Source organism: Callithrix jacchus, chromosome 5 (genome assembly GCF_049354715.1).
Source record: "Callithrix jacchus isolate 240 chromosome 5, calJac240_pri, whole genome shotgun sequence".
NCBI classification, from domain to species: domain Eukaryota; kingdom Metazoa; phylum Chordata; class Mammalia; order Primates; family Cebidae; genus Callithrix; species Callithrix jacchus.
The window spans coordinates 54,576,692-54,595,968 of NC_133506.1; the positions used below are offsets into that span (position 1 = coordinate 54,576,692).

Below are 19,277 nucleotides of genomic sequence, written 5' to 3' on the forward strand. Positions count from 1 at the left end.
TAGTTCCTGCCCCGCTCGGCCCTTAAAGGCGGCGGCGGCCGGGCCGGGACACTCCCTCGGGGCGGGGCTGTCCCATCGCGGCTCCTGCCCCGCCCGGTGACCTCGCCCGCCCCGCCCGGAGCAGCACCCTGGCCCCGGGGCGCCTGAACTCGTGGGCCAGGCGCGAGGCCACCGGGCAGACCCCAGTCCTGACCCCGCCGCCGGCCGCCGCGAGCTCGTGGCCTTCTGAGCACGGTACTGTCCAGCTGGACTCATTTGCCGGGGTTCTTGGCCTCGGGGTTGGAGGCCGCCTTGGCCTGCATTCCCGGGACCTTGAGCCTTGGAGAGAGGGCCCCAGCCTCACATCCCCCCTAGGAAGGGATCCTGGGAGCGGCCGCAGAAAGATGCCTGCGCCTGGCTTTTCAAACCCTTTCCCAAAGTCCCAGACCCTTTTGGATGAACGGTTCCCTTTTGCAGAGAAGAGGGATCCTTCTAGAAAATGACCCTAAAGGAAAATTCCGCTGGGCTCATACATCAGGAGTTCTGCAACGTGACTTGCAAAGCTGCCTGGAAAGCTTTTCTGAGACTGAAACTCTTAGTCAAATGAGGAACCAAAAGCAGAAGTCACCCCTCAGGACGTGGTTTTGCAACTGGAGGAGGGCTCCCCTCTCCCCACCGCCACTCTGAGTGTCTGTCTTGGCCCGCGGGCCACACCATGGCCTCCTGCTCTGGTAAGAACAGGCCTGGCATTCTGGGCCAGGCTTACAGGCCCTTGCTAGGGGCCTTTGGCACAGGGTCCACAGATGAGCTTGCTTGGCTCTCTCCATCCTCAGTGGCGCTCACCATATTCTGAGGGTGCCTCGTGGGCAAGGGGAAGTCACAGTGGCTGCCTCTTGACTTCCAGCAGCTTCCATGGCCATTCCTGGAAGGGCTGAGGTGGCTGTGGAGTGGAGAGCCAGGCTGAAAGCTGCTTTGTCATCCCAGAAGTTTCAGTCCTTGTTCCCCAAAAAGCAGTCACCGAGTCAGCGTGTGGACCCGGAGCTCTATCTGCTGATGTGTCTATTTTTTTGGCAAATTGCTCGTGGAAAACATTAGTGTCCATCAGTCATCGGAAGGCAGTGTGGGGGGGCTGTCCTGGGACAAGCACCCCAGGTTGAGCTGGCGGTGGGGGTGGGAGCCAGGCCTCCTAACCTCTGGCACAAAAGGAGTAGAAAGAGAATTGCCAATGGTTGGGGGAGTGGGTTTCTTTCTCCCAGGTCAAGTCTGTGGCCTTCCTGACTACAGGAACTGGGTCCTTGTGTGGAAGAAATCCAGACACAGTTGCCCCTGCCAGGTCATCAGTTGGCATCTACCAAAGCAGCCAGTTTTTGGCCTCTTCTAAAGAAAAAGCTAAGAACTCACAAAATTGTGCGGCAAGAGACATTGTGCCCCCTCTCTCCATGTACCCGTAGACGGTCAGGATCCGGGTGCTATGAAGCCCAGCAGCACATTCTACAGCATGAGAAACAGAAGCCTGGAGAGGGGAGGGCCCCTGTGCTTGGCCTCTGATGCCTGAGCTGTGATGTCCTGGGCCCTCTTCCCTGAATCTGGGTGAAAGGCACCCAAAGTGTAAGCTTTTCTTCCCTGCAGCATGGGGAGAGCTGGGTGCTCTGAAGATAGCCCAAGACTCTCCGAGCAGGTTCAGCCTGTAGAAACTATCATGACAGGCAGGGCCAGCGAGGCAGGCAAATGACCCCTGTAGTAACATGGGTCCCAAGTCCAGAAGTGTAAGGCAGGGCTGAACAAGGGGCCCCGCAAGGTTCACTGTGACCTGGGTCTACATAATTTGCCAGCAGCCGCACCTGCTTGGTCACAAGTCCTGTATATCACTCGCTTTCAGCCCACAGCCTCTGGCTAATCAAACTCACAGACAAGGATCAGGAGGAGGGGTGAGAAGGTCAGGGAGGACAATAAGCATTCACAGTCCTGCCCTGAATGCTGGCACAAGCCTTCATTTATCAGGGGAGTTCCAAAGAGGGGATTGTCCAGATTTACCCTATTGAAAGTTGGTTAAAGGGAAGGATATTTTTAGGCTGGTAACAAAAAGGACATCCAAAGTTGACAAGTTGTGGCTCCTGGGTTTCCCTCACATAGAAGTAACTCAAGCTCAGAATCTGATGGAAGAACAGGGCAGGAAGAGAGGGAGGGAGTCCATCCATTTGAAATCATCATTTGCAGGCCAAGAAGGAAGGAAGGGGTCCTGATAAGACTTACGTCTTCAGCCCCTTCTGATGGGTCAAACAGAAAACCAAGTGGATGTGGGGCTCCTCATCTCTGAACCTGGCTCTGGTTGAGTTGATGCATGTCTGGCTACCGAGAAGCTGGCTGGCTGTGTCATTTTGGGGGTTCCTAAAATTGTGCAGCACAGGATCCTAAATCGATTTTTGTGTTTTTTTGGGGTTTTGGGTTTTTGTTTGTTGTTTTTTTCCTTAACTCAATGCAAGATTCTAAACATAGTCCTTTGAAGGGTGGGGGTGGAGTAACCACAAACCCATCCACACTCGGATTCCAGAAGGAGGTTTAGCGGGAGGAGCTCTCTGAAGGGCATGCAGATAAAGCCAGGAGGTGTCTGGGACTGGAAAAAGAGGAGGGGGCACTCTGGGAACCTGCTAGACAGGCCATCCCTGGCCGTTTTTTGTTGGCGACTGCTTGCTGGGGTTTGAGTATAGCCCCAGAGCTGTGTCTCTCTTCAAAGCAGATTCACCTGCAGAGCTGCTTGGGGACTCCTGGAAACCTGAAAGGTGTGCTTCCTTCTGACTTGGCTGCAGGTGCCTGCAAGGTGGTTTTGTGGATAGTGACTCATCTCATCTGGGCCCAGATCCGAGAAGGCTCGGGCAGGGCACTTAGACCTTCGTACCTGTGAGGCCCTGCTTGCCTAAGCATTGCTTCTAGCAGCTCATTATAAGCAGTTGTGTGCCACCACCTTCCAGCTTGGGGCAGAATCAAGTAGGTATTGAGAGCGAGGCATCTCCCTTGAAACCACTTTGCCTGGAAAGCTGGGCACCTGTCCTGTGTTTTCCTTCCCAGGAGTCATTCCTGCTCCCAGTGGTGCTTGAGGGCCGAGGGCTGAGCCAATGACATTCTAGAGGACTCTGCAGCCACATTTGATCCTCTGCACAATGCTGTAAGGTGGGGGTGGGGGTTGGGAGGCAGATGCTATGACTCCATTCTCCTGGTGAAAAGACTGAGCCTCTGGATGGCAGGTTTGCCTGGGTGTGCTCAGCCCAAGTCTCCTGGGTGGCAGGTTTGAATCCAGACCCCCCCTTTTTTTAATCCTGCGAAGTCTCCTGGAAAACACATGATCCAAGGCCACAGACACAAAAGCCTATTCATTTCTACAAAGAAGGCTGATCTTTCTCCTCATTCTAATAACGATCAGTGCACATAGGCCAGGGCTCGCCCACCTTCCCAACCTGGAGGAGGACAACATAGATGAGTTTTAGTTGGTTGTGGAATGGCCTCGAAATTCTTTTTTTCCTCCTTCCTTTGTGTATTGTCTGGCTCACACCCTGGCAAGCTTCGGACATTTCCTATTGTTCCACATGCCTGAGTTTAGCCACATCCTGGACACCGGCATCTGTTTGGGTGGATGCCGGCAGTGCTTGCTGGGCTAGGCTGCTTTTGCAGGGTGCAACGGGTCCCTCACCAGCTACAGGAGCTGCTCTTGGTCCACTTGGTGAGTGGGTCAGAGGTACTCGCTAACACCCAGATTCCGCTGCAGGGCAGGCCTTCAGATGGGTTGGGTCAGGTGTGCAATCCACTTCATCACCGTCCGTAGGCACCACCGTGCATCACATCCTGGCCTGGTTGTGTTATGGGAAAGGGGATCCCAATCTAGACCCCAAGAGAGGGTTCTTGGACCTCACGCAAGAAAGAATCCAGGAAAGTATATAAAGTGAAAGCAAGTTTATTAGGAAAGCAAAAGAAGAAAAGAATGGCTACTCCATAGGCGGAGCAGTGGCATGGGCTGCCCCAGCTAACTACTCATTGTTACTTCTTGATTATACACTAAACAAGGGGCGGATTATTCAGGAGTTTTTTGGAAAGGGGTGGGCAATTCCAGGAACTGAGGGTTCCTCCCCTTTTTAGACCACACAGGGTCACTTCCTGATGTTGCCATGGCATCTGTAAACTGTCATGGTGCTGGTAGGAGTGTCTCTTAGCAATGCTAATATATTATAATTAGTGTATAATGAGCAGTGAGGACAACCAGAGGTCACTTTCATCGCCATCTTGGATTTGGTGGGTTTTGGTTGGCTTCTTTATCACAACTTTTTTATCAGCAAGGTCTTTTTTTTTTTTTTTGAGAAGGAGTTTTGCTCTTATTATCCAGGCTGGAGTGCAATGGTGCAATTTTGGCTCACTGCAACCTCTGCCTCCTGGGGTCAAGCAATTCTTATGCCTTAGCCTCCAGAGTAGCTGGGATTACAGGTGCCTGCCACCACATCCAGCTAATTTTTTTGTATTTTTTTAGTAGAGATGGGGTTTCACTGTTGGCCAAGCTGGTCTCAAACTCCTGACCTCAGGTGATCCACCCACCTCAGCCTCCCAAAGTGCTGGGACTAAAGGCGTGATCCCATCAGCAAGGTCTTTGTAACCTGTGCCTTGTGCCGATGTTCTATTTCATCCTAGAATGCCTGACCTCCCAGGAATACAGCCCAGTATGTCTCAGTCTTATTTTACCCAGTCTCTATTCAAGATGGAGTCGCTCTGGTTGAAATGCCTCTGACAATTGCACTGTGACTGGTGGCCCACACTTGCTTGGGTGTGGATGTGGCTCCTTGGGCTGACATTCATGAGGGCAGCCCCATCAGGGTCACCTTCAGAACACACCCTGTGTGGCACAGCATGTAACAGACACAGCCCACCATGAACTCACCAGGAAGTTTTCAAAGGGGCACTCAATAACTATACCCAATTGAATTTGTTTGCCCTCTGAAGTTAGGCTGTCAGCAAATGTTTGTTGAGCACCTAGAATGTGCAGGCTACTGTTTTCTTCCCCAGGGATTTGGCAGTGAACAGAGTCTCTGCAGGGACTTACATTTTCTGCATAAGGGAAGACGTGGAAAAGTAAAATGCTCAGGAGGTAGGAAGTGCTTGGAAACAGATAAAATGGGGAACAGGAGAGATGGTGGCGGCGGGGGGTCGGGGGGCTCTGGAGAAGTTTGGTCTGGGACCAGTGAGCTGGGATCCAATAGAGACAACCATGGAAAGTGCTGGAAGGAGACTCAGCAGAAGGAAGAGTGTCTGCAGAGGCCTGAGAATGTGAGCGCACTGGGTAAGTGTGTGATGCACTAGAGAAAGCCCATGGGGAGGCCGCGGACAGGTGGCCTCAGGGTCCAAGCTGCAGGGACCATAACAGGGGCTCTGCTGGCCTCCTTCATTCCCCACCTCGTTTCCCTGCCCCGCCTCATGGGGTGTGTGCATTATGCAAGATCCGAAGGCACACCTGGACTTTCCTTTTGTAAGAGGTTTGGGTTTCCTCCCAGTTGCCACTGGCTTTCCAGGATGGCGGTGGATGAGAGCTGACTTCTGTTTGTAAGATCCCTCTGGTGGCTGTGGGAAGGATGATATGAGTGGAGGCAGCTGTGGGACAGGAAGGGCCCTGGAGGGGAGAGCCATAGGTGATGGATGAGGAGTGCTGCTGGAGGGAAGGGGAGAGAAGATGCAGCAGGGCATCCATCTGGGAGCAGGGCTTGCAGGACGTAGTTACAGAGTGAGGAACAGGAGACATGAGCACCCCGGGCTCCTGAAGCATGCCTCTTGACATCTTGAATTGTACCCCTGGATGTAGGTGTCTGAAGACCTGCAATCCATTTCAGCTTCTGCCACATTATCCTGAGACTTGAACATGTCAATTCCTCTCTGAGCCTTAGTTTCTTCTACATTGTGGTGGGAACCATCACTCAGTTCGAAGGTGGTTGTGTCGTGCAGGCTAAACGGGGGGCATGTAGGAGCTGGTGGCGGCAGAGAAACTGGTAAAGACCCATAGAGCTGGAAGCTAGTGCTGCTTTCACCCTCTAAGTCCCTGGAGGGCAGGGCCCATATTTTCCGCTTTTCAGAGGTCCCTCAAAACTCATACATCAGAGATTTCTTGGACAAACACTGGGCTTGAAGTATATATTTTTGTTCGATTTCAGCTCCAGGTGCTGCCCCATTTGATGCTTACCTCTGTGCACGCCACAGAACACTGTTTATCACTAGCTGCACACCTTGGAGATGGGACAGCAGCAGCTGAGAAGGTCCACCTGTCTATTCCTTTTAGATCTTTGCAGCAGTTCAGGAGAAGTGGTGGTGGTGGTAGGTGTATGTATGTGTGTGTGCTTCCTTTTATAAATCAGAGATGCCACAGCCAGCATGCTGGTTACCAGTGCACCCAGAGGGACAGCCAGGTGTTTCTACTCTCTGGGCTTGGAGGCTGGACAGGCAGCCAGTCCGCCTGGTTCCGGACCATGAGCATCTCAGCTGTGGGGGAAGAAGGTTAACACTTCTGGCTCAGTGGAAACCAGCAATGTTCTCCTAGTCCTTCTCCTCTTGTAGTTATTCATCCTCCTAGAACTTTCTTTTCCAGTAAGAGAACACACACCGAGGCAGAGTACAAGAAAGTGGAGCTCAGCTCCTCTGGCGGCCTGCCCACACCCGCTGAGTCACTCATAATGGCCCCTCAGATGTCATTTTCTTGCTAAGACATTTGGAAAAATTTCTGCATCTGAATCACACACAAACACTATAATTCAACAATCTTCTATGAGTTATTCAAGGAACTTCAATGCGCTCAGAAGTGGAAGATCAGGGGCGGATGAAATCAATGAATGCTCTGAGTGCTCTGTTTTTCTCCGAATTATGTCTCATTTGCCAAATGGAGGGTGGGGGCAGCTCCACCTGACCATTGGGGACAACTCCTGGGGGAAGTCTGGAAGCAGCCGATATAGGGTTTCTGGGTGACACTGGTTTTTCTTATCTTTCTGGCTCTATTCCTGTAATAGACCCAAGTGTCATGCAGGAAGAGGCTTGCTGCCACAGAGCCTTCTGTGGGCTGCAAACTGTGTCAGGCCACTAGAGGAGAGGGTTTCAGGCTCAGGGCTGGACTGGTCCCGGTTGGGAATCTGTGTCGGGGGCTGTGGGAGTCCTGGCCACACTTGCTAGGAGGAAGCTCCTGCCCTCTGCCCTCTGAGGCAAAGATTGCTGATCTCCTTACTTAAATGCAGTCACTGCTAACCTGCCTTGGTCACAGCCCTTTGTGGGGGGCAGGAAACGACTCTCATTCATCACAGTGGCCACTGTTACTCACTTGCTGCAGTTCAGGACTGGGCGTTCACTTTCAGCCTGGCAAAACAGACTTTGGGGTCATGCTGGCATCTCCAGGGGCACCGTTCACATGTGTCCTGTACAGGGGCCACTTCTGCCAGTCCGAGGGCAAGGCAGTCTGTATTCCCCACCTCACTGCTGGCATTAAGGGGCCAATCAGAGGAGAGCTGTTTCCTCTGGGGAGCAGGTACCTTCAGAAACAAGGACAAGAATACAAAAATTAGCTGGGCTTGGTGGCGCATGCCTGTAGTCCCAGCTACTTGGGAGGCTAAGGTAGGAGAATCGTTGAACTCGGGGCGTGGAGGGTGCAGTGAGCCAAGAGTGCACCGCGGCACTCCAGCCTGGTGACAGAGGGAGACTAAGTCTCAAAAAAAAAAGAAAAGAAAGAAAGAAAAAGAAACAAGGACAAGAGAGCTGAGACAGGAGCTGAGACTGCTTTCCAGATCTGCTACCTTTCCTGCACTCTGCTCTGCCCAGACATGTGAAATGGAGACAGGCCCCGGTGCGCACAGCCATGCCAAGCCTGCTGCCTGGCAGGTGCGCTGTCCTTAGGTGTGGAACTCGTGGATCTGTCTGCACCAAGAGCCACATCTCCTTCTCCCACCCTGCAAAGTCCACTTGAAAAACACCACTGGCAGCCCTGAGTTGGGGGTCAGCCCTGGCAGGCTCAGTCCTCACACTGACTTGTGACATGGGGACTGCTATTTCATTTTCCACATGAAAAGATTTAGGTCAGCCAGGCGCAGTAGCTCATGCCTATAATCCCAGTACTTTGGGAGGCTGAGGCAGGTGGGTCCCCAGGTCAGGAGTTGGAGACCAGATGGCTAATATGAAAATGGTGAAACCCCATCTCTACTGTAAATTAGCCAGGCATGGTAGTGTGTGCTTGCAGTCTCATCTGCTTGGGAGGCTGAGGCAGGTGAATTGCTTGAACCTGGGAGGCAGAGGCTGCAGTAAGCTGAGATCGTGTCACTGTACTCCAGCCTGGGCGCAGAGCAAGACTCCATCTCAAAAAAAAAAAGAAAGAAAAGAAAAAAATTCAGGTCTAGGGAGGAGTTGGGCCCCTGGGGGTAGAGCTGCCACTCTGCCCCTCGCCCTCTCACAGCCCAGCGTCCAAAGCTCAGCACCCGCCAGGCCTGAATAAACACAGCTGGCGATACAGGAATCAAAGCAAACAGGGCTTCTCTCTTTTTCCCCCTTTTTGCCAACTGCCCCATTAACAGAAAAACCTTTTAAGCACCCATCTGGAAACCTGGCTTTTTCCCTTCCCTAAGCAAACTGAGATGACCGCAGAGTGGAGGTTGGGCAGAGGACCCTGAACCCTGGATCCTGCTCACGTGCTAAAGAATGAACACAGGCAGATCAGAAGTGCCCAGCCCAGCCCAGTGGTCCCTACAGCGAGGTGGTCTGTGGCCAACAGGGGCTCCTTTTAGGAGCTGGGCCACACGAGGCCGCAGCTGCCCACTGGCCACACCTTCCCACAATAGCTCACTACGGTTATCCATCTATCTACCGTCTGTCCCCAAACATCCAGGTTCTTGGAACAGTTTATACTTTCAGCCGAGACCACCTCTTATGGAATGGAGGAAAGAGGTGACCCCACCTGGAGAAGGGCACACTTGTGAATAAATACATCACTGGCTTTACAAACTCAGCCCGCTCTGACCATCACTGCTCAAACTCACCCAGCTAGCTGTCCATGTGGCCTCAACGAACATGTACTGAGGCCCTGCCATGGATCAGGCACTTTGGGGACTCAAAGATGAAGTGACATGGGCAACTCCCAGGCTGGCAGGAGATAAGGAAAGTGTAGAAGTAATCAGCAAACAGGACTGTGTGTGGGCCTGCAGGTGGAAGTGCTCTGGTCCCCAGGAGGGGAGGTGTCTCTGGCCAGGGAACTGCCTGCGGGGAGATCATGGAGCATCTTTGACCTTTGGAGGAGTCTGACAGGGGTCCCTGGGTGGGGAGGGAGGTTGGGGAGAGCTGGGGGGAGGAGGACAGAGAGAAGGAGAAAAGAGGCCAAGGCTCACAGGGAGAGAGGTTGGAAGTGAGGCAAGATGGGCTAACATCTATGGAAACAATGTTCTGTTCTGTGTGCACTTTTTAATTTCTGAAAAATACTGCTGAGAATCCCATTACTGGATACATACCCAAAGGATTATCAATCATTCTACCATAAAGACACATGCACATATATGTTTATTGCGGCAATGTACCTAATAGCAAAGACTTGGAACCAACCCAAATGTCCATCAGCAATAGACTAAAGAAAATGTGGCACATATACACCGTGGAATACTATGCAGCCATAAAAAAGGATGAGTTCATGTCCTTTGCAGGGACATGGATGAAGCTGGAAACCATCATTCTCTGCAAACTAACAAGAACAGAAAACCAAACACCGCATGTTCTCACTCATAAGTGGGAATTGAACACTGAGAACACATGGACACAGGGAGGGGAACATCACACACCAGGTTCTGTTGTTGGGTGGAGGGCTTTGGGAGGGATATCATTAGGAGAAATACCTAATGTAGATGACGGGTTGATGGGTGCAGCAAACCACCATGGCACGTGTATACCTATGTAACAAACCTGCATGTTCTGCATATGTATCTCAGAACTTAAAGTATAATAATAAAAAACAAATAAAAATACTGCTGAGGACATATGAATATCCTCCTCTTGAATTTACACATTCTTCTCTTTACCTTTGGGCAGGGAGGAGTTGGGTGCTTCATTCTCCAGCACTCAAGGTGAGCCCAGCATATGACAGGGCCCCATCCATAGCTGTTCAATGAATGGGGGCAGCCTCAGAATGAACACAGGCAGATCAGATGCTGAAGAGAGGCTTCAGAAGGCAGGTGCTCACTGATGGTGGTTGCCCACATCCTCGGGGTGTCAGGAGTGAGATTTGCCCTGTACCTTCCCTTGTATCTGCACCTCTGGAGCACAGTAGGCACAAGGCCGTGCCTACCAGCTCTCCCCTCTTCTGAGCCACAGCTCTCACGCCTTCTCAGGGAGTCCATTTCCCCTCTTCTCTGGAAGCCTCAACCTCATCTCCAGGTGGTAGGGAACTGCCACCCTCTTGGGCAAGGATATGGAGCTGGTGTTTGGCCCGGATGCCCTTGCATGTTTGGAGGTAATGAAGCCTAGGGCTGGCTTTCGATGTTGACGGAAGCTTGAGGGCAGGGGATGTGCTGAGGACCAGGAGAATGAACTGCTGCTTTCCGGCGGCTGAGTACGGCGCATGAGAGAGTGTAATGGTGTTTTGTTTTGTTGAATCTTGCTCTGTCGCCCAGGCTGGAGTGCCGTGGCATGATCTCGGCTCATTACAACTTCCCCCTCGCAGGTTCAAGCGATTCTCATACCTCAGCCCTCTGAGTAGCTAGAACTACACGTGTGCGCCACCACACCTGGCTAATTTCTGTATTTTTAGTAAAGACGGGGTTTCGCCATGTTGGCCAGGCTGGTCTTGAACTCCTGATCTCAGGTGATCCACCCACCTTGGCCTCCCAAAATGCTGGGATTACAGGAGTGAGCCAGTGCACCCGGCCCTAAGAGAAGGCAACGGGGAGTCCATTTTGCTCATGCAGAATTCAGGGTCTGGTAAAGGGACCTTATGGCAAACATTAAGACTCCAGATGCCATGACAGGAGTGATGGAGCGACAGAACGGGAGCTGCGAAGGGTGCTGAGGGGCAGCCCAGCCCTGGCACGGACAGGGCAGGTGTCCGAGAGGCCTGCAGGGCACTGCAGAGTAACTGGCAGACAGGGTGAGAAAGGGCATGTCAGGGATAGGCGGGCAGACAGTGTCTGATGCTGGCAATACCCGTGATCTGCCAGGTCCAGCCGTGGATCCTTTCACTGTATCGGAGCACGGGGCTTCTGGAGACCAAAGTCTGGAAAATGGGCTGGGAAGTTGGACAGGGAAAGCCCTTGGAGGTGGTCTGGTCACCTGGGTGAGCGAGGAGCCAGTCATCACACCACGGGCATCAGAGCAAGCATGGGTGCCTAGAGGCCTGCAAACAGTGCCAGCCTCCAGGCCCTGTGCACCGAGGCGGCCTTTAATCTTGCACTCGCTCTCTAGGAAATGATGGGGCAGTATTCTGTGTTGAGAGAGGAAAAACACCCTCTCCCAGAAGCATGACAGGCAGAAAGCAGAGAAGGGCCAGGACTGGCTGAGGGCGGGGAGCTGGGCCTCTGGGGTGGACACACCCTTGGGTCACACTGTGAGGGGTAGCTTGGTCAGCCAGTCCCACCACTGCAATGACTCACACCAGTGTTGGGCTCACACCAGTGAACCGAGGCTCTGGACTCTGAGGATTCTGTGAAGATCTTAGACTTGGGCTCAGAGCAAGGATGCGTGAAATTGTCCACATTCAGATTGGCCAGTGTGGCAACCAGATCGGAGCCAAGGTAAGTAACGTCTGGTTATAATCCTAGCTTTGCCACAGTCCATAGAGGCAACCAACCAAGAGAATACCTTAAGTTAGCAGGGAGCACAATAAGTCTAGGCGATTTTGTGCACTTGCTAAATATCAGACAATGCCTTTAGGCTTTATAATAATTCTTAAAAAATTTTTTTTTCACACAAGAAAAGAAGGAAACAATCTTTAATTAAAGAGATGCAAGACACATTAAGGGCTTAGAGTGTTAATTAATTTTGTCCATAGATACATATGTACAATACATGCCAACCATTATATATGTTTATCACCTTTTTTGGAGACAGTCTTACTCTGTTGCCCAGGCTGGAGTGCAGTGGCACAATCACAGCTCACTATAGCCTCAACCTCCTGGGTTCAAGCTATTCTCCTGCCTCAGCCTCCTGAGTAGCTGGGATTATAGGCATGCACCACTATGCCTGGCTAATTTTTTTTTTTTTTTTGAGAGATGGGGACCTCATTTTGTTGCCCAGGCTGGTCTTGAACTCATGGGCTCAAACGATCCTCCACCTCAGTCTTCCAAAATACTGGGATCATCTTTTTTTCCTTTTCTGGTTTTTTTTTTTTTTTTTTTTTTTTGAGACAGAGTTTTGCTCTTGTTGCCCAGGCTGGAGTGCAATAGCATGATCTTGGTTCACCACAACCTCCGCCTCCTGGGTTCAAGTGATTCTCCTGCCTCAGTCTCCTGAGTAGCTGGGATTACAGGCATGCATCACCACACCTGGCTAATTTTGTATTTTTAGTAGAGACAGGATTTCACCATGTTGGTCAGGCTGGTCTAGAACTCCTGACCTCAGGTGATGTGCCCAGCTTGGACTCCCAAAGTGCTGGGATTATAGGTGTTAGCCACAGTGCCCAGCCCACTTTGATCATCTTAACAATGAACTTTATATATCTAAAAATAGTAATTTGTCTCAAAACAGCTTTTTGAAGTTTGTTGAGGAACTTTCTATACCCTGTCACTAAGGTGTCTTTTCCCTCCCTTCTCATGTTTATTATAAAGCTTAAAAAAATCAATTACTGGTGGTGCACGATGGCTCACGCCTGTAATCCCAGCACTTTGGGAGGCTGAGGCGGGCGGGTCATGAGGTCAGGAGTTCAAGACCAGCCTGGCAAACATGACAAAATCCTGTCTCTAATAAAAATACAAAAATCAGCCTAGTGTGGTGGCAGGTGCCTATAATCCCAGCTACTTGGGAAGCTGAGGCAGAATTGCTTGAACCTGGGAGGTGGAGGCTGCAGTGAGCTGAGGTTGTGCCACTGCACTTCAGTCTAGGTGATAAAAGCAAGATTCCGTCTCAAAAACAAAACAAAAAAACAAGGAAAAAATCCACCAATTACTGTTTTATTAGTATGCAATTGAAAATTTAAGAGGTAGACCTAAAATAAAGTTTCATGTACAGTAGCAGAATTAATCAAAATATGCCCTCTGGACTATAAATAATTTTTTCTCTCCCTTACCCCCCTGCTTAAAATTTTCTATGAAGTACCTAACTCAATAGGCCAACCCCAAGAACGCAGGTGCCTGAACCCACGATCTCCAGTCTTGATTTTAAGATGACCAATTGCACTGTGCAAAATTTACCGTGTTCTCTGCTATTGTGAAGTTACTGTATGAGTTGCACTAAAAGTAAGGTTTTAAAACACCTACATTCATCATCCATCAATGACACTTGGGTTGTTTCTGCCTTTTGGCTACTGTGAGTAACAGCAACTAAGGCTTTTAAACGCAGGTGTTTTAAACCCGGGGCAAAGAACATTACTGCTTGAAAAGTCACCATTCCTCCACGCCTCGGGGTAAGACATTCATAACTAACACACAGAGAAGTGGCAGGCATGAGCCCTGCTGCTCTGAAGCTGGAAGATAATATGGAGAGGGCCCTCGGGAGAAGCTGGCTGGCTTTAGATAGGGTCTCAGCTCTCACTCTGGAATCACGTTGTCTAGTGTTGAGAGTCCTGGCCAACTCATAATTTGGAGCCATAAGAACTTTAAGACACATTTAATTTGGGGTATCTTAGAACCTGAATTTTATTATTCTTCCACTCCCTGAACAGTACTGGCAGTTTACCATGAATTAGTGCCTCATTACCAAGACCTTGGCCTATGATTGGGGTTTTAATATATGTCAATACATTTTCATTGCATTTCAATATATGCTTCTCAGGGTGATCAAAAGGAGTCATCCCAGTAACTGTTTGCATATTAAGAGCTTGGTACGTATCTATGTTAATAAGTACTGTGTATGTGACTGGAAGGGCGGTGTATTTCAAATAGTTACTAGAGGATAACTATGTGTAATTTTGAATTGTGTGTTACCTGGTCATAAAAAATGCAAATTACTGGCCAGGTGTGGTGGCTCACACCTGTAGTCCCAGCACTTTGGGAGGCTGAGGTGGGTGGATCACCTGAGGTCAGGAGTTCAAGACCAGCCTGGCCAACATGGCAAAACCCCATCTCTACTAAAAATGCAAAAAGTAGCTGGGCGTGGTGGTCGATGACTATTTGGGAGGTAATCCCAGCTACTTGGGAGGCTGAGGCAGGGGAATTGTTTGAACTTAGGAGGTGGAGGTTGCAGTGAGCCGAGATCATGCCACTGCACTCCAGCCTGGGCTACAATAGTAAAACTCTGTCTCAAAAAAAAAAAAAAGAACAGACATGGTGACTCATGTCTGTAATCCTAGCGCTTTGAAAGGCTGAGGTGGTATCACGTGGTCAAGAGATCGAGACCATCCTGGCGAACATGATGAAACCCCATCTTTACTAAAAATATAAAAATTAGCTGGGCATGGTAGCACACACCTGTAGTTCCAGCTACTTGGGAGGCTGAGGTTACAGTGAGCTGAGATTGCATCACTGCACTCCAGCCTGGTGACACAGTGAGACTCCGTCTCAAAAAAAGAAAAAAAAAAAAGCACATTACTTAAAATCATGCATAGAGGTCCAAGTTATGGGTTGTTTGGAAAAGTTCATGAAAAGAAATCCCCAAAGTGAAATATTATTGTGAAATCAGACAAAAATTCAGTTTATTTTCCTTTAATGGAATCTACACTTTACTAGCTTGGAGCATTATAAAGATAAATTAGAGACACATTGACGTTAAATTCTAAAACAGTTTTAATGTATATAATGGCCTCAATTTAATAGGAGCAAAGTTCAATTTAGTATTTTGTGACACTTTATTTAAGTTCAGGTGGGAAGAAAATGCAGCCTTCACATTACTTCATATTGCTTAGTAGAGGCAAAAAGTAATGATGATGCCATGATTATTTATGAAAAGGCCCAAAAAGAATGTCTTGGAGAGGGTCAGGCAACCCCAGGGAAACAGGCTTGGGAGTGCTAACTTTCTCTCTGGCTAACACAGCCTTTTTTGGGGTCCCTTTACTCTGACCTTCCTCCTGCTTTCAGTTCTGGGAGATGATTGGTGAGGAGCATGGGATCGACTCAGCTGGGAGTGACTTTGGGGTCCCTTTACTCTGACCTTCCTCCTGCTTTCAGTTCTGGGAGATGATTGGTGAGGAGCATGGGATCGACTCAGCTGGGAGTGACCGCGGGGCCTCGGCCTTGCAGCTGGAGAGAATCAGTGTGTACTACAACGAAGCCTACGGTAGGCCCTGGGGGCTCTGGGAGCAGTGATCTGGCACCTGGGAACACAGACAAAGGAAAGGCAGAGGCCCAGGAGACAGAAATGTCAATGCAGTGATGTCCAGGCTCAGGGAGGTGGCAGGCAGGGCAGCAGGATCCCCAGAGTGGTGGGTCCCCAGCCCCTGGTCAAGAGCCAGCACTGGGGAAGAAGCTGCTGGATGGGGCACACACCTTAACAGGAGCAGGTGAAGTACTCACTTTCCTCTGTGGTTTCACAAATGAAACCAGAATCATTTCCAGTATGAAAGAAGAGAATCTCTGTCACTGGCACTATCACAGAGCAACAATGGAAAGTGTTTCTTGGGTATTCTATAGATTTGTGAGATTGCTGTTGGGGTCAAAAATATGATGTTAGATACTCAAATCTCAAACTACCAAGGGCCCCTTTCTAGAATATCCATGATTTTTTTGGACCAGTATGGCAAGGTCTATTCTGATAACTTTCAGAAAAACAAGCATGCTGACTTTTTCCTATTTTTCTACACAGGTAGGAAATATGTGCCCCGAGCAGTCTTGGTGGACCTAGAACCTGGGATGATGGACAGCATTCGATCTAGCAAATTAGGAGCCCTCTTTCAACCCAACAGTTTTGTCCACGGTAGGTTTTTCCAGAAGGTTCCACCAGAAGGAGAGGCAGATGCCTTAATGGTGCCCTTCTCTTTTCACCTTGCTGGTTACTCTTTTTTGCCACAGGTAACTTTGGGGCTGGCAACAACTGGGCCAAAGGCCATTACACGGAGGGAGCCGAGCTGATTGAGAATGTCCTGGAGGTGGTGAGGCACGAGAGTGAGAGCTGTGACTGCCTGCAGGGCTTCCAGATCGTCCACTCCCTGGGCGGGGGCACAGGCTCCGGGATGGGCACTCTGCTCATGAACAAGATCAGAGAGGACTACCCGGACCGGATCATGAATTCCTTCAGTGTCATGCCTTCCCCCAAGGTGTCGGACACAGTGGTGGAGCCCTACAACGCGGTCTTGTCTATCCACCAGTTGATTGAGAATGCAGATGCCTGTTTCTGCATTGACAACGAGGCCCTCTATGACATCTGCTTCCGTACTCTGAAGCTGACGACACCCACCTACGGGGATCTCAACCATCTGGTGTCCTTGACCATGAGCGGCATAACTACCTCCCTCCGGTTCCCAGGTCAGCTCAACGCAGACCTGCGCAAGCTGGCAGTGAACATGGTCCCCTTCCCCCGCCTGCACTTCTTCATGCCCGGCTTTGCCCCGCTCACGGCCCAGGGAAGCCAGCAGTACCGGGCCCTCTCCGTGGCTGAGCTCACCCAGCAGATGTTCGACGCCCGCAACACCATGGCTGCCTGTGACCCCCGCCGTGGCCGCTACCTAACAGTGGCCTGCATCTTCCGGGGCAAGATGTCCACCAAGGAAGTGGACCAGCAGCTGCTCTCCGTGCAGACCAGGAACAGCGGCTGTTTTGTGGAGTGGATTCCCAACAATGTCAAGGTGGCTGTTTGCGACATCCCGCCCCAGGGGCTGAGCATGGCCGCCACCTTCATTGGCAATAACACGGCCATCCAAGAGATCTTTAATAGGGTCTCTGAGCATTTCTCAGCCATGTTCAAAAGGAAAGCTTTTGTGCACTGGTACACCAGCGAAGGGATGGACATAAACGAGTTTGGGGAAGCTGAAAGTAACATCCATGATTTGGTATCTGAGTACCAACAATTTCAAGATGCCAAAGCAGTTCTAGAGGAAAATGAAGAGGTCGCAGAGGAGGCAGAAATGGAGCCAGAAGATAAGGGACATTAACCATGAGAGAAGCTGAGCCACGGAGCCACTTACAGAACAGTTTCTCATTAGATTAGTGTTTCTCCTGCAGCCCTCCAAAACCCATTCTGCACTGCAGCACAGTGAATGATACGCACTCATCATTAGCTTCAACACAGGGACTGCGGGAGATGGGGTGGGGAGCAGCTGACAGGCATTAGGGTCTTTGCTGACATTTACTAACTTTGACATTAAATGCATACTTATTAACTTAAAAATATAGCAAAGTGTAAAGTGCTCCCTTTGTTTCAAAGCGTTCACTGGCTATTTATGATATGACTTGGGCGAGGGATCCAGACTATACGTGTGGATCTGCAGGAGCCATTGCAGCTGGTGTTAACGTTTTAACCTTGAGCAGCACTGATAAGCACCCTGGAATCCTCACTTGGTATCCGAGGGCTACTAAGTCTCTTCCCTTAGGTTCTCTCCTCTGAGCAAACACTGCCTGGCATCCTGCCTCCCTGTGCCTGCCAGCCTTCACAAGAGCCAGGTGCCTGACTAGTACATGGGGAGCTACAGAACCAAGGTCAATGTGAGTCAACATCCACTAGAAATAATCCATGTTGTGTGGACCTGTGCACACAACCTGCTAACTGGAAAAGAGGAAAGAAGAAAAGCCACAGTCCTCCCTAGAAAAACACCTGGTCCAAACATGAAAAACAAAAAGAAAAGCAAACTAATCTGCAGCCCTCTGATCTTTATTTCTTTGAACATGTAGGTTTATATATTTTAAATTTCTTATTAGTGTTAGATCCCAGGAACTCATTAATAATCATCCTTGGTTTTCCTTTTAAAGGCTCTTTTGAAGTGCTCTTTTCACTTTCATTCAGTAATCACCCCCCAAAAAGCTCCGCAGCCTCTTTGAGAAAGGGCACACCCTCTGATCAGCAACCATTCAAATGCAGGAATGAAGCAGCAGCAGCTGCAGGCTGCAGTGTCCTTCTCAGTTACGGAGAACATCGTCTCATTAAGGAACTTTTACAGTTCAAATTAATTTGCAGAAGTTGCCATAAATGTTTGCATGACACAGCTTTAACCACGACATGATTTTAATCTGCTCACATTACAACAGGACCAAATACACAAGAGCGCAATCAAATCAACCATAACTTCTTAATTACAGTTTACCTATTTCTGACAGGCAGCACTGCTATCTCTTCCAGCACCACCAGGGTTTTAATGACCCTCTAGAATTACCACTGAGATACACTATTTGATCCATGGATAACTGGTAATGGGAAAATGCTCCGACCCTCACTGCAGTAAATATTTACTTGCAGGCAACTGGGTTTTCATCTCAATTTGCTTTTGTAATCAGCAATAATAAAATAGCATGTGAATGGATGACAGTTGCTCATGCTGAGAAACTTCACTCTTCTCACGTATGCATCACGAGGAAATAACTAAAGTATGTATCAAGAGAAAAATACCTTGCCATTGGGATCAGCAACAAGTCTTCTATTTACAAACTTCAAAAAACACAAAACCACCATCATGTTTTCAACACTTTCTACTTGTGGTTCAAGAAGCACTAGATTTAGTAAGAAACTGCACCACTGCACCTATATACTTAGCTTGTAGTAACTTCCTGAGATGCTAAAGACCCCACCCCCTGCGATTATACAAGGATTTAAACATGCTTCCTCTGGTGCTTTACTTTCCAAACCTAAAGACGCAATGAAATAGATGTAAGGAGAGATGGATTTAAACCTTTAAAAAAACTTGTGATTTACATTACTGTAAAGATTTGCTTGCTCAATAGTAATCATTAAAGTATAAAATAATGTGGCAAAACTGCTTTATTTCAGACTAAATCAATTCCTTTTCTTGAAGCCTAACCACCCAGACTGAGTAGTTAAAAATATTTAGAAATGCATCCCACCATCCTACTCTTTTGTATGGTATAAATAGATTTAAAAACACAAAACACAAACTAGAAACGTAGAGAAATCTGTCCCTTCTGATTTTGAAGTGCTTATTCCTTTAGCAGTATGGTTGCTACGGCGACATTGGTCTCTCAGAGACCAAGACAGCAGAATCAGAATCTTCGAGCTTATCCAATTCCTTCACT

The 19,277-nt window shown here is 49.4% G+C and overlaps 1 protein-coding gene across 3 annotated transcripts; it reads left to right on the forward strand.

The window, feature by feature from the left end:
* The first annotated feature begins 98 nt into the window (after positions 1-98).
* Positions 99-19,000, forward strand: TUBB1 (tubulin beta 1 class VI). Of its 3 annotated transcripts, none has more exons than XM_035299070.3 (4): positions 99-710; positions 15,270-15,378; positions 15,904-16,014; positions 16,110-19,000. In XM_035299070.3, the coding sequence occupies exons 2-4, from the start codon at positions 15,279-15,281 to the stop codon at positions 17,186-17,188; spliced, it is 1,290 nt and encodes a 429-aa protein (XP_035154961.2). In that variant the 5' UTR covers positions 99-710; positions 15,270-15,278; the 3' UTR covers positions 17,189-19,000. The 3 variants fall into 3 exon arrangements, with proteins under 3 accessions (XP_035154961.2, XP_054111486.2, XP_002747767.2); XM_002747721.6 differs by lacking the exon at positions 99-710 and adding an exon at positions 11,602-11,744; XM_054255511.2 differs by lacking the exon at positions 15,270-15,378.
* Positions 19,001-19,277: the final 277 nt, after the last annotated feature.

Bases quoted from the DNA above. Each gene is read 5' to 3' on its own strand.
- TUBB1 (XM_002747721.6), top strand. From the start codon at position 11,688: ATGCGTGAAATTGTCCACATTCAGATTGGCCAGTGTGGCAACCAGATC. The intron at 11,745-15,269 runs GTAAGTAACGTC...TCCTGCTTTCAG, and splicing joins GCAACCAGATCGGAGCCAAG to TTCTGGGAGATGATTGGTGA. The intron at 16,015-16,109 runs GTAGGTTTTTCC...TTTTTGCCACAG, and splicing joins ACCCAACAGTTTTGTCCACG to GTAACTTTGGGGCTGGCAAC.